We start from the raw sequence: 14,862 nt of genomic DNA, 5'->3' as shown, positions 1-14,862 counted from the left end.
GCAAAGTCCAAAAGCTGTTTCTGGGAAGTTTCTCTGGTGAGCGTCCTTGCAAAGACCTTTTGAGCAGTCTCCCTCCGCTTCTCCTTGGATGTACAGATCGGGGTACTGCCATCTTGCCCAGCTGACTCAGACAAGGCCAGAATTTCTTTCCCCTTTTAGCCATCTCAGATCAGGATAATTGGGGCACCAAGTGACAGCAGGGGGGTTGGAGCACAAAGAACCAGCAAACACAAATGCTCCTGCGCTTGGGGATGGACTCGATGCTACAACCACATTAAGAATGTCCTGGAACATGCACACCTTGCTGCCCTCAAATGGACCGGGGGAATCCAAATATACTGAATGGGGAAAGAACAAAAAGAGGGCGCACAGGCCTAGTGCATTACCATAAAAAATGTTTAATAAAAAATAATAAAGTAGGTGTTGTACTCACAAACGACAATATAGTCAAGGCACATCATAAAAGAACAGCTGGATCAACACCGCGCTGAGTAACAGTCCGCAATAGAGAGTTTAGACATCCAAAAGGCTGACGCGTTTCGAGGAAGAGGCAAGTCCTCGAAACGCGTCAGCCTTTTGGATGTCTAAACTCCCTCTTAGGGTTGGAGCACACCCTGGGGACCCAAGATGCCATTGTAGCTGGAGAACGAGGTGCCAATCAGGATATTTAACAGGATACAGAGTGGAGCTCACCAAGCACAGGTCATACTGCATGCAAAGCTGACCACGCCCCCTAGAATTACCATATTAATAAAACAAAAAACCACATATCTGCAGTTGGCTATTGATGAAAATTTCCCACTTGAAAACCTAAACCTAACCTCCAGAATCTCTCCTGCCCCACACACCCCATCCCCTCAACATCCTGTTATTAATCACTGGCAGTTTCATAACATTTTCTAGTCACTATAAAATCCTTTTATTAGAGTCAATTGAGAGACACAGGGCTAAGAGACAACTGGGTTATACAGCTGCCAAGAGCAGTATTTTGACACCGGCAAACAAAAACCAGTGACCAGCCTGATACAGTGATCCACTCCCAGCAAGTCTCAGTTACGTAACAAAGCAGTACAGAAAGCAATGATCCACAAAGAGGGGGGAGGTCTATGTCCCTCAATAAACTCCCAAAAAATAATTTTACTGTGAATATAAAAATCCAATTTATGCTTGTTTATTGAGGGACACAAGATTTAGAGACAACTGGGATGTCCAAAAGCAGCCTGAATGATGGGTGGGCAACACAGCAAACAAAACACTAACAGGCCCTCTATAAACAGAAAATTTAGAACTGCCCATACACCAAAAGCAGGCATCAGAGCAGACTTTATTATACAATGTAATTTTACAAGAGATTGGAAGGATTTCCTCAATTTGGAGTTGGATTCCTGAGCCATCAGACGAGAGACAACCTGGTTCTTGATGATAGACAAATTGGTTTGTCCAGAGACTGAACCGATTTGTCCAACGGTGACAGAATATTAAGTCATAGGAGTCTAGAGTGGATATGGGCAAGAAGGACTGTCCTAAAGGAGGCTATCATCAACCCCAAGACTTTCCTACAGAAATGAACAGTTGGTCAACTCCTCGAAGAGTCCAAGTCTGGGAGCAAGGAGCTTAAAGCTTTTGTGGAAGAAAAACTCTAGCTTGAGCTGTGTCTAGGATTAGACTTCAATATTTCAAGCAATAAGTTGTCTCTGATACAGACTTCTGATGGTCCAGGATGCAAAAAATATCCTAAAATGGGAATGCCCTGAGAGTGCACCAAGGCAAGCACAAGGGATAAAACCTAGATGAACACAAGTTTGTGGAAAATATGCCAAATTACAGGATTACAAACTGGAAGTACTAGGGGCCCACAGCTAAGCACTGATGTGCAGGAAAAATAGTGATATGTTAGTATGCATCCTTGATGTCAACAGACACCAATAAGTCTTCCTAATGGAGAGAGGGTTTGACCAATCTGGTGAATTTCATGTGGAATTTTTAGGGTCAAATTACATTTAATGCCTTGAGATCCAAGATGGGGCAAATGACCCCTTTTGGTTCTGCAACTGTGAAAACACTGGAATAAAATATATGAACCCTTTTCACCAAAGGAATTACAGCAATAACCTGCTGTTCAAGAAGACTCATAAAGGTTGCACAGAGGTCTGTTAATCTGAGCAGTGACACAGAAAGGTTGGATGACATGAACCTTGGGGGAGAACATAAAACCAGTCTGTAGCCCCTGGCAACCATCTACTGTACCCATGCATATAAGATGTTGTCTATCAAGGTGTCCGCAAACACTAACAGATGTCCCTCACTAAAGAAAGAGCAGACATCCTTAATGTTTAAGAGGACTTCTCTGCAAGTTTTAGGAGACTTAAAGGGAAGACAAGCTTAAGAGGGTGCGGCAGGGTGAGGCCATGCCATTGTGTAATAAGGTAGTCTAGGCCTAGATTTGTAGAAAACAGGCAAACTAATGGTGCAAGTGTGTGCTGGGTTCATAGTAGAGTCAGAATCAGAGTGCAGCGCTTCACCCTCCCGGGAGTCAGAGTGTGTCTGCCAGGGAGATGAGAGAGGTGCATGTCTGCACACTGCTGTCTGGGAAAGGATCAGGGGCGGACTGACCATTCGGGCGGTCGGGCATTGCCAGAGGGCCCAGGGTCAGTAGGGGGCCCGTGAGAGGATCACTGTCCAGTGATAATGTGGGGAGCGGAGGAGGAGGCAGTCTCAGATCCCGACCCAGAAGTAGCTCACCTGTCACTTCACGTGGGGGCAGAGTGAGTCGGGTGACGGTCCGGACACTGTGCTGGTGATGGAGCCGGTGGGCAGTGGGAAGGTGAGAGACATGGGTGCGGGGTGTTCACCACACACACCCTGCACCCCCCCACCCCCCTTCATGGATGATCTGTATCAGGAACAAAGTCGGAGGTGATCGGTGCAGGGGAGGAACAGTGACAGCACTGATCTCCCTGCATGGATTGCAAGGAAGCAGCTGAAAGCCATGGGGCGGATAGGCTTCCAGCTGCTTGGTTGAAATCCATGCAGGGAGATTGGTGCTGTCACTGCCCCTCCCCTACACCGATCATCCCTGACTGTGCATTGGATTTCCCTCTTGGGCCCCTCCGTGCTCCTCAGACCCCCCCTCGCAGGTCTCTGATGCCTCGTCTTCTCTGACAGTGTCCAGCCCCTCCCCCCATCCTCCATGGCAGAGCAGAGGAGAGAGGATCTGCTCTGCCTTCCCTGTCCAGATCAGCTGGCAGCTTCTAAATGTACCAGGTCTGTCTCTATCTCTCCCTCTCTCTCTCCCCCTCTCTCCCCCCTCGCTCTCTCTCCCCCTCTCTCTCCCCTCTCTCTCCCTCCCTCTCTCCATCGCTCTACCTCCCTCTCTCTCCATCTCTCTCTCTCCCCCCTTTCTCTCCCCCTCCCTCCCTCTCTCCATCTCTCTCTCTTTCTACCCCTCTCTCTTTCCCTCCCTCTTCCTCCCCCCCCCTCTCTCTCCCTCTTGCCCCACCCCCCTCTCCCTCTCTCTCCCTCTCCCCCTGCCCCTCCCTCTCTCCAGCTCTCTCTCTTTCCCTCTCTCTCTCTCTTTCCCTCCCTCTCTCTTTCCCTCCCTCTCTCCCTCTCTCTCCCACCCCTCTCTCTCTCCCCCTCCCCCCTCTCTCCCTCCCTCTACCTCTCTCTCTCTCCTTCCTCCATCCATTTCCTTCCTTCCTCCGCCCATTCCCTCCATTTCCTTCCTTCCTCCACCCATTCCCTCCATTTCCTTCTTTCCTCCATCCATTCCCTCCCTCACATTTCTTCCTTCCTTCATCCCCTCCTTTCATTCCTTTCGCTCTCCTTCCCTCCCCTTCTTTCCTTCCTTCCCCTTCTTTCCTTCCTTCCTTCCTTCCTCCATTTCCTCCCTACTTTTTCTTCCTTCCTTCTTCCCTCCCCTCCTTCCTTCCTTCCTTCCTCCATCCCCTCCCTTAATTATTTTGTTCCCTCCCTTCTCGTCCTTCAATCATTCCTTCCTTCCTTCCCCCCTCCCTCCCCTTCCTTCAATCCTTCCTTCCTTTCTCCCTTCCTCCCTCGCTAATTTCATTCCTTCCTTCCTCCATCCCCTCTCTTCATTCTTTCCTCCCTCCCCTCCTTTCATTTCCTACTTTCCTTTCTTCCTCCCTCCCCTCCTTTCATTTCCTTCCTTCCTCCCTCCCCTTCTTCCTTTCCTTCATTCCTTCCTCCATCCATTCCCTCCCTCCCTTTTCTTCCTTCCTCCATCCCCTCCCATTATCTTTCCCTCCCTCCCTTCCTTCCTTTCCCTTTCCTTCTCTTCCCTTCATTTCTTTCTCTATCCATTTCCTTTTCCTCCTTCCTTCCTTCCCTCCCCTTCCTTCATTCCTTCCTCCATTTCCTACCTCCCTTTTCTTCCTTCTGCCATCTCTTCCCTTCTTACTTTCCTCCCTCCCCTCCTTTCATTTCCTTCCTTCCTTCCTTTCTTCCTTCCCTCCCCTTTCTTCCTCCCTCCATCTACTCCCTCCCTTTTCTTCCTTCCTTCCTTTCTCCCCTTCCTTTCTTCCTCCCCTTCTTTCCTTCCCTCCCCTTTCTTCCTCCATCCATTCCTTCCCTCCCTTCCCAACTTCCTCCCTTCCCTCCTTTTCCTTCATTCCTTCCCCATCCATTTCCTTCCCTCCTCTTTCTTCATCCATTCCCTCTCTCCCTTTTTATTCCTTCCTTCCTCCCTCCTTCCCCTTCCTTCCTTTCTTTTCCTTCATTTATTCCTCCATCCATTTTCTTTCTTTCCTTCATTCCTTCTTTCCATTCCCTATTTAACATTACCTCATTATGCACTATATATATTGTAGAAATTAATTCACCATAAAACCGACGTCTGTATCTTTTCATATCTTTCAAAATGACAGCAAAGTCATTGAGAAGTAATTTTAACTTAGCGTGTGTATGAAGCTTTGGAAAACAGTTGTTAAAGATGAACCATGGTATATTCATGTCTAAGAGGTCAGCAGGCCATAAGCTTCTCTTAAGAATAGAAACTGGAATGTCAAAAAGATATTGATATGTAGTAGAACAAAGAAAGGATATGTCTTTTATAAAGAAAATCATGTCTGATCTATAATATAGTTAGTTGGATAATTATTTATAATCAATTTATTAGTTAGGAATAGTGTGTGATAAGTTTAGTATCAATTATTGTTGGATATATGCATTTATGTGAACATTGTCCCTTGCTAAAGATATGTGAAGCCATTGTATATTATATTACAGTATCATGTATTTCTGTCGTCTAAGAGGTTTGAAAATAACGTCACACTAAGAATATACGTTTAGAAGGCTTACATATATGGACACTAAGAGTATAAGTTTAGAAGAAGTACAAAAAAGGGTTACTCATTTAGCTCACACTGAATTAGGAAATAACTGTTTAGTGGGTTGGTCTGGTAAAATATATATAAGATGTGCCTTAGAGATAGAGAGACACATACACTCACTCACACTCATACATCAAGACATTATACAGCTGACACGCACTGACATATTTAAGGCCTGCAAAGCCTTGATACACCTGTTGTCTTCCTTGCCAAGACTGAAACGCTTGTCATAGAACAGGCAAGAGATTAGACATTTCTCCAAAGCTTATTTCTTTTTCCATAATCTACAACTTTTGTTATATTTTACTCTGTATTTTATTTTATCTTTTGTATTCATTTTTGATGCCAAGTGTGAATTAAATAAAAGTCACACTGTTTTAAATCAGCCTGGCACTAGAACACTTTGCCTCAAACGCCTAAAGACAGACACTTAAATAATATAAGTGTCACGATATTTAACATTTGGCTAAGCCAGCCTCCGCCACAGTTTTTTCCGGTTTTTCCTTCCTTGATAAAGGGGGAGAAAGCACAGACTGATCAAGTTTTGGGAAAAAAAACGGTGCAAAGAACCTAGAAGTGAAGGCGTTTGTGTTTCGTCAGACGTGGACGAAAGGTCCAGTGACTGAGCCACTGGCTGCAAAAAAGAAAATCATCTGATTACGGTGAGTAAAAGTTATGGAATTTATTGATAAACTAGCTATAGAAAGCAAGTTAGAGTTTAAGGATGTTTCTTTATATCCTGATGATGGTAAATTATGGCAGTACATGTACAAGGAATGTTTACAGGCCAATGTTCAGATAGATAAATCTAGATTTACTGTAAACAAACAGCATAAGAAGATATCTAGTATCTTAAAGTTGGTAAGAATATTCAACAAAATGATTTTGAATATTGACTTACCTGCTAAAAGTGTTTCTACACTAAAGCAGACAGAATGTAGCACTGTACAGAACACAGAAATGCATGAAAATTTGTCTCAAGATCCTCTTAATTGTCCAAATTGTGACATTCTTTGTAACTACATAGAAAATCTTGAGGAGCAAATTGATTCTAAAACAAATCTTTTGTTAAGACTGCAGAATGACAGAAAATAGGTTGCTGTATTAACAAAAGGTGGTAAAAAGACTGATTCTAAAAAGTCAAAGCCTCAAGCTTCCTGCATTCCTGAAATGGGGGAAGATGACGCAAATGATGACGCAAATGACGAAGCCGAAGTTAGAAAGAAAAAACTACTTGACCGTGCAGCTAAATTAAAGTTACAAATTCATGATCAATTAATTAAAATTTTAAAAGATATTCCAGCATATGACTCAAAGGTCGATGCCTTTTATAATGCGGACATCTTCGAGTCTTATACAGATCGTTATCACTTGACTGACGAACAGCGTAACCGTATCTATTATCTATGGATACCTGCTCATTTTGCTAGACGACTTGTGCAATCACCTGTTATTGACGATGACGGACAGGAGATACATAGTGACGCATCAGACAGATTACGACAATTGTTGTTATGTACCACAGGTGAGGAAGTACCTTCTTTAGAAGTACTAGACTCATTACAGAATTCAGTTAGAGAAGACCCTTATGAATTTAAAATTAAATTCACAAAGGCATACAAAATGGTCTTGGGTGTAGATGATGAAAACGATACAGGTATGATAAAAGCATTTGTAAAAAAATTTAAATATCTTAATCCAACTTCTTTGGCCATTGTGCAAGATAAAAATTCGATTACAGATGCTTGTTCATTCATTGAGAAAATCAGAAGACAAATGAAACAGAACTATCTCAAGTCTAAGATAGCTCTAGTTCAAAATGACACTTTAAATAGAAATGGTCAAACTGCAGCTAAGACAGGAATGACTGCTCTTAGTAAAAGTGACAGATACAACCAGGTGAGACAGAGAGAGCCAATAACTTGTTATTACTGTCAAAAGCCTGGACATTTAAAATGGAAGTGTAAAAAATTCTTAAAGGATATGCAGATAAAGGATTCAAGAAATTTAGGTAAAGAAAATGGACTTATTTCTCTTGAACCATCCGCTCCTCCTAGTCAGAAGGAAACTCAATCTTCTTCTCCCTATGCTCCTCTGATAAAACAAATCAGAGAGGTATCGGTCAGCAGCGGTTTGACTGAAAAGAACTTGCAGTCAACCACTGTTAATTCAGCTCCATTTTTGCCTACTCCATGACTAGACAATAAAAAGGAAATAAAATCTCATCATCTAGAATATGTAACACCAATATGTCTAGATAAATGTGGACGCCCTTACATTAAAGCAAAATTGAATGGACAAAAGCTCAAGTTTCTAATCGATACAGGTGCTGAAATTTCTATTACTGGTGTAAGATTACCTCTTTTGACAGATGCAACAGTATGTACAGTTGTTGGATTTAACGGATCAGGTAACTCGAAAGCTTCAATGTGTAAAAATGTTTCATTTGAAATCCCTGATTATTTGGATACTGAGATTGATATTTGGTATTGTCAAGGAGCAGAGAATATCATTGGGACAGATATCCTTCAACGAAGAGGTTGGATAATTGACCTTGGTAATGGCATTGTATGGAAAGGTTCCATTAATCGTAAGCCTGTGGTAATTGACCCAGCAGATTACTGTGAGGTCGGCAGCATCTGTTTAACAGAAGTGCTTGCTGCAGACCATAAATGGCCAGATAGTGGTGACAATCAACAATTAGAACAATTGGTCAAATCATACAAAAATCTTTGGAGCCAAGGCAAAAATGAGGCCGGTCTATTTAAAGACATAGAAGTAGACGTGCAAGGCAAGGATCCGCCCCCACAGAAGCAATACAAATTGCCACCAGAATCTATTGAACCAGTATCAATAGTCATACAGGAGCTTCTGCAACAAGGTATTATCAGAAAAACAAATTCTGTAACAAACAATCCATTATGGGTAGTACCTAAACGTGATGACCCTAAATCATTCAGGCTTCTGGTAGATCTCAGAATGCTGAATAAATATACCCCAAGCTGCGCTCCAATAGTGGCAGATACACCAGATATGATGTCCCGAATTGATGCAAAAGCAAAAGTGTTCTCTGTGATTGACATTGCAAATTGATTTTTCTCAATCTCTTTATCTAAAAGCTGTCAATATAAATTTGCCTTCTCCTTTGAAAATGCTCAGTATACCTTCACACGTCTTGTGAAAAGCCTACATTTGAGCTCAAGTATATTTCATCAAGCTTTAGCAGATGTCTTATCTAAATTTTCTAGGCCAGAATGTATCCTACAACATGTGGACCATATCTTGTTGTCAACAGAAAATGAGCAAGAACATTTAACCCTTTTGGCAGAATTGTTTGATCTGCTGCAAGATGCAGGTCTCAAGCTGAATACTCGTAAGGTTCAGCTCATGAAACGCGAGGTTAAGTTTCTCGGTATTCAGATCAGTCCGGGTAAACGCCAACCTTTGCAAGAAAGGGTTAATGCTATTGCTGCACTTCCTGTACCAACAACATTCAAAGCACTAAGACAATTCCTAGGATTAGTGAATTTTTCTAGAGAGTTCATTGAGTCATTTGCTGATAAAGCAAAACCTCTGTATGAACTTCTAAAGAATAATGAGGAAAATGGTTTTGGTCCTTGGACAGAAGTTCAGCAAAAGGTCTTTGAATCTTTGAAAAAAGATTTGCAGACAGCACCAGCCCTAACTACAGTAGAAAAGCAAGCACCGTTTGCTTTGCAGGTGCATACATCTGAAACTGCTATTTCTTCGGTGTTGCTTCAGCTACAAGGAGGAAATTGGAGGATCCTAGCATATTTCTCTAGGCTTTTAACACCTGTTGAGAAAGGTTTTGACACATGTGTTAAACAATTGGTAGGAGTTCACTATGCAGTAAAAGCAACTGAGCACATTGTAGGATTTAACAAAATTATCTTACAAACATCTCATTCCACCCTGAAATTTCTCCTTGAAAAAAACATCCCAGGTGTTTCCAATCAAAGATTTTCACAATGGTTGTTGGCTTTATCACCCAAACAGATCCAGGTTGAACATAATGCCAAATATGTACTCCCTCAATTGATGGAATATAATGGATCAGAACATGAGTGTTCATGTGAAGTCCAAGACACTCACTCTCCTCTGTTTCGCAGAGAAGCAGAGAAGACTGATGAACCTGTGTTTGTGGATGGTTCACGTTATTGTGTCTCAGGGGAGTATTTTTCAGGTTATGCAATCTGGTTTCCAAAGAGAGGATATGCCATACAACACAGACTTCCAGGACACTTTTCAGCACAAAAAGCAGAACTGATAGCCATTGAGACAGTGTTAACTGTAGACAAAGAAGAGAATCAAGGTCCACTAGTGATTTATAGTGACAGTTCATATGTTGTGCGTTCTCTTACTGATTATCTTCCAATTTGGAAAAGACGAGGTTTTGTAGATGCTTCAAACAAAGCTTTAGCACACAGAGAGATACTTTTTAGCACACAGAGAGCATACACAGAGAGTCAATTTTTACACTAGCAGGGATAAACCCTTGTGCCTATGCAATTGTTAAAGTACCAGCGCATAGGAAAGACAATGATGAACTGAGCATAGGAAATATGATAGCTGACACATTAGCAAAAGAAGCAGCTGTTAATGAACAGTCAGAGACTCCATCTGAAGTAGTTTCAGTAAACACAGTCAGAAAAACAGATACACAGATTCCCTCATTTGCAGAAGAACAGAAAAAGGACCCGTCCCTTTCTGCTTCTCAGGTTGATACAGAATCTTCCTTTGTTTTTGAAAACAAGATTTTGTTTCATGACTGTAACGGGGTTCTGCGTCCTGTCATACCAAAACATTTACAAGTGGACTTCACAAAATACAATCATGAAAGTTTAGGCCATATAGGTAAGCAGAGATTGTTAGAGATTCTCAAAGAGAAATTTTTCTGGGAAAAAATGGATGAGACTGCAGACAATGTAATTCAATCTTGTCTTATTTGTGCTCAAGTGAACCCCAGGCAAAAGGACAGAAACCTCCTTTACAAAGAACTCCTCTAGCTAATGGTCCATGGTCCACATTACAACTTGACTATATAGGACCATTACCAACAGGAAAAAATGGTTTCAAATATGCTCTCATAATTGTTGATGTTTTCTCAAAATGGGTTGAGATTTTACCTGTACGTACAGACGATGCACTAACTACTGCAAGAATGTTAATTAATCATGTTTTTCCAACTTGGGGGATCCCAATTGATATCAGTTCAGATTGTGGAACTCATTTCACAGGTAAAGTAATGCAGGCAATGTGTAAAATTTTGGGAATCCAGCAAAGATTTCATGTTCCATACCATCCGCAATCTGCAGGTATTGTGGAAAGAATGAACAGGACTATCAAATCCAGAATTGCTAAAATGTTGTTAGACAAAGGACATACATGGGTAGATGCCGTGCCTTTTGTTCTGATGAGTATCAGAAGTACAACATCTTCATCTACACAATACAGTCCATTTGAACTGATGACAGGTAGAAAAATGCCGCTTGTTTTTCCACATGAACCGTGTTTTTTGTCAACTCCGCAGAAAGAAGCAATTGAGAAAACCAAATGGTTACAGATGTTGCAAGACAATCTAAATGCCATTTTGCCACATGCAGCTACTCACATGCAGAAAATGATCCCTCCACACTCCTCAAAATTTGAGAAAGGTGGACAAGTCATGATTAAAACATTTAGAAAAAGTGGGCCGTGGCAAAGTAATTGGGAAGGTCCTTTTGAAATTTTGGACACACGTGGTGTAATGATACAAGTCCAAAGACCTCTCAATTCTGTTAAAAATGCACAGAGACAACAAAAAATATGGGTTCACACTGATCAATGCAAGCTGTTTATGCCAAGATAATGATACTGCATTTCTTTTGCAGAAATGACATCTGATAATCAAATATGGAGGAACATCAAACTCCAAAAAGAAATACTGACAACATCAGAAAATTGGAAAGAAAGAAAGAACATTAAAAGGAGAAAATTCGTCATCACGGGACTCCTTTTCTCATTAATGACATTTTTATTCCTAAAAACTTATATGACTTTTTCCAGCCCAGCAGAGAAGAACAAGTCTGAAACCCTGCATAAAAGAGAATTGCCTTTATCCAGAAACAAGAGACATTTTCCAAGATACAGTGACATTGACACAGCCGCAGACTTGTATGGACTTGCTTGTATAGGTCATGGAGCTACTTGTTGTATGCAGTTTTATTTTCTTCATAGTAACTCTATTGAAATACAAGCTAGAATAGAATCTAAAATAAAGTTTACAAAAATGCAAGGATCATATGTACATAATAATAAAACTGGTACATATGAATGTAATTTAACTGAGATGGGATTCTGGTCCATAGTTTTAAAAGGAAATGAGTCTACAATTTGGACTGGCGATGTAACTGGAGATAGAGTAGGTTCTTCTTCTGTAGGAGGATCCAAAACAGATATTTGGTTTTTGACCCAATATTATTTGCAGTTTATGGATCCTGAACACTTAAAGATTACAGGAGATGAAGAAGGAGATGTAATTAGAGTATGGGATTTTCAAATAACAAGAGGTTCAGCTCACGTTAAAGTGAGAGTAACTATTTCAATTGTAGACTTGATTATTCCAGATATAAAAGTATCTCCTCAAGCTGTTAAAATTATTGAAGCAAAGGATGATTTAAATTTGATATGTACTACACAAATATATTTACCTCAAAATTCCCTATTAACTTGGAAAAGAAATGGTGAATTTTTGGGTAGTCTTTTCCATAGCTCTACTAATATAATTCGTAAGAGTAATCTTGGAAATGTAGATTGGACTAACAATAACTTTATTTATCAACACAGTAGTCCAAATCTTAATGACAGAGGCATATATGAATGTTGCATATCATTAGAAAATAATCCAATGAAATGTGATACTGCAAATGTTATAATTTCATCTCCTAAGAACATTAAGTGTACTGATGAAAAATGTATTCCTTCCAGTCCATTTCAAATTAATCATTTTCAACCCAAACATCTCTTAAGAGAAGGACATTTTGTGATTATACTTTGGAAATTTAATGTTTCTGAATGGAAAATTTCATCAAAGTATCCTCAATGCCAAGAATACTTAATTAATATGGAATTGGGTATGGATAAATGGTTTGGAGCTAATAATAAAAATAACAATAGGAATAAACGAGGTATCGTAGAAGGAATTTTAGGTGGGGTTGGTACTATTGGAAGTATTACCAATAGTATGGATATTAATATATTAAAGTCTGATCTGGAAACAGCGGGCTTAGTGGGTAGTAAAAGTATTAAAGTTCAAAGAAATGTAAATCAAATATTAGAAAATATGTTAATGAAGACAGCTACGGTTATAGGCCCAGCTGTAGTCCACTTACAAGATGTTACTTTGAATTTAATGGACAGAGAACAACATTACCACATAGCCAGAACATGTCTAGAAATACAGACAGAGTATTCTACCAATTTTAAAATAATTGCACAAGCATTCCAAAGTGGAATAACTCCTCTAAGTCTTTTGCAAAGTTTACCTAATGAATATGTATTTGCAAAAAATCATACAGATTTATGGGTAAATAAATGGGTAGGATGTAATCAACATGAATGCTTTGGTACCTCAATGATTCCCATTGCTGGGAAAGAACAAATGTTAGTTCCAGTTACAGTCTTAGGATTGCCAGTTAGTAATACTCAGTTGTAATATTATCAATTACAGTTTGTAGATTTTGCTTTGGATACTAATACATCTGAACCAGAACAACTAGATTTATCTTCTTGTTTACATTTTCAATCAAAAGTAATATGTTTGCCTAATCAGGACAAAAGTATTTTTCACTCTTGTTTTCATAATCATTCATTATGTACAGCAAGAATAGAAAAAGTAAAAACTTCATTTGACCTAGTCACTGTTGTAGGAAAGAGGAAAGTCTGTTTTCAAGTCATGACAGACACTGAAACAGTTAAAGCTTTCTTCCTATCCTGCACACATACAGATATCCTGAGTCGAGGCTTGTATTGTATAGAAGGAGATCTTACAGGAATTAGTTTAAATGGAATTAGAGTAAATTTAACTAATATACTTATGAAAAATGTGAGTGTTCTACCTATACAATATAATATATCTCAAGTAGATGAGTTTCCATGGAAGGAATGGGCAGAGATCATACAAAAGGATAAGGGATTATTAATTGCTTTGTCTGAAGAACTTCAGAAAGCAGAAATAATATTTAAGCATGAACAAGGAAATCTACTAGAGATAGAACATGATTGGTCTGAATTTTCAGGTCGTTCATGGTGGTCAAAATTTAAAAATACTGTATCAATGTGGGGAAAAACTTCAGTAACAGCAGCCGTTGGAAATATATTATTACACCCATTAATTATTAGATTTATTATTATGATTTTATGTATTTTATTTCAAATCTGTATTATGTTTAGAATGAAACAATTTTACAAATTGATTAAGAAACAAATGAAAGAAGGTGAAAAAATCCTGTCAGGTATTATTAGAAGGAAGGTTACCTCTGACCTAACTGACCTGGTTATAGAAAATGGTGCATCTGGAACAACTGATTCAGAGCGTGTATAGTTGGGCCATGAATGAAGTATGAATGTATATATAATATTATATGATAAATTATATTTAGGGGGAATATTGTAGAAATTAATTCACCATAAAACAGACGTCTGTATCTTTTCATATCTTTCAAAATGACAGCAAAGTCATTGAGAAGTAATTTTAACTTAGCGTGTGTATGAAGCTTTGGAAAACAGGTGTTAAAGATGAACCATGGTATATTCATGTCTAAGAGGTCAGCAGGTCATAAGCTTCTCTTAAGAATAGAAACTGGAATGTCAAAAAGATATTGATATGTAGTAGAACAAAGAAAGGATATGTCTTTTATAAAGAAAATCATGTCTAATCTATAATATAGTTAGTTGGATAATTATTTATAATCAATTTATTAGTTAGGAATAGTGTGTGATAAGTTTAGTATCAATTATTGTTGGATATATGCATTTATGTGAACATTGTCCCTTGCTAAAGATATGTGAAGCCATTGTATATTATATTACAGTATCATGTATTTCTGTCGTCTAAGAGGTTTGAAAATAACGTCACACTAAGAATATACGTTTAGAAGGCTTACATATATGGACACTAAGAGTATAAGTTTAGAAGAAGTACAAAAAAGGGTTACTCATTTAGCTCACACTGAATTAGGAAATAACTGTTTAGTGGGTTGGTCTGGTAAAATATATATAAGATGTGCCTTAGAGATAGAGAGACACATACACTCACTCACACTCATACATCAAGACATTATACAGCTGACACGCACTGACATATTTAAGGCCTGCAAAGCCTTGATACACCTGTTGTCTTCCTTGCCAAGACTGAAACGCTTGTCATAGAACAGGCAAGAGATTAGACATTTCTCCAAAGCTTATTTCTTTTTCCATAATCTACAACTTTTGTTATATTTTACTCTGTATT

The 14,862-nt window shown here is 39.4% G+C and overlaps 2 protein-coding genes across 2 annotated transcripts in view; one reads left to right on the top strand and one right to left on the bottom strand.

Annotated features, from left to right (window-relative positions):
* The window catches only part of CFAP47 (cilia and flagella associated protein 47), a 772,366-nt gene that overhangs the window by 344,279 nt on the left and 413,225 nt on the right, over window positions 1-14,862 (bottom strand). The window lies entirely within an intron of this gene.
* On the top strand, window positions 10,598-14,248 carry LOC149446146 (uncharacterized). The gene is given in 1 exon segment (XM_089653002.1): window positions 10,598-14,248. A coding segment is annotated over 1 exon segment (2,709 nt). The 5' UTR covers window positions 10,598-11,244; the 3' UTR covers window positions 13,954-14,248.

This window comes from Staurois parvus, unplaced genomic scaffold, assembly GCF_062004578.1.
Source record: "Staurois parvus isolate SC_StPar_1 unplaced genomic scaffold, SC_StPar_1.0 ptg000696l, whole genome shotgun sequence".
NCBI lineage: Eukaryota > Metazoa > Chordata > Amphibia > Anura > Ranidae > Staurois > Staurois parvus.
The sequence above is the reverse complement of the archived record's forward strand: the minus strand, read 5'-3'. Positions and strand labels throughout refer to the sequence as shown.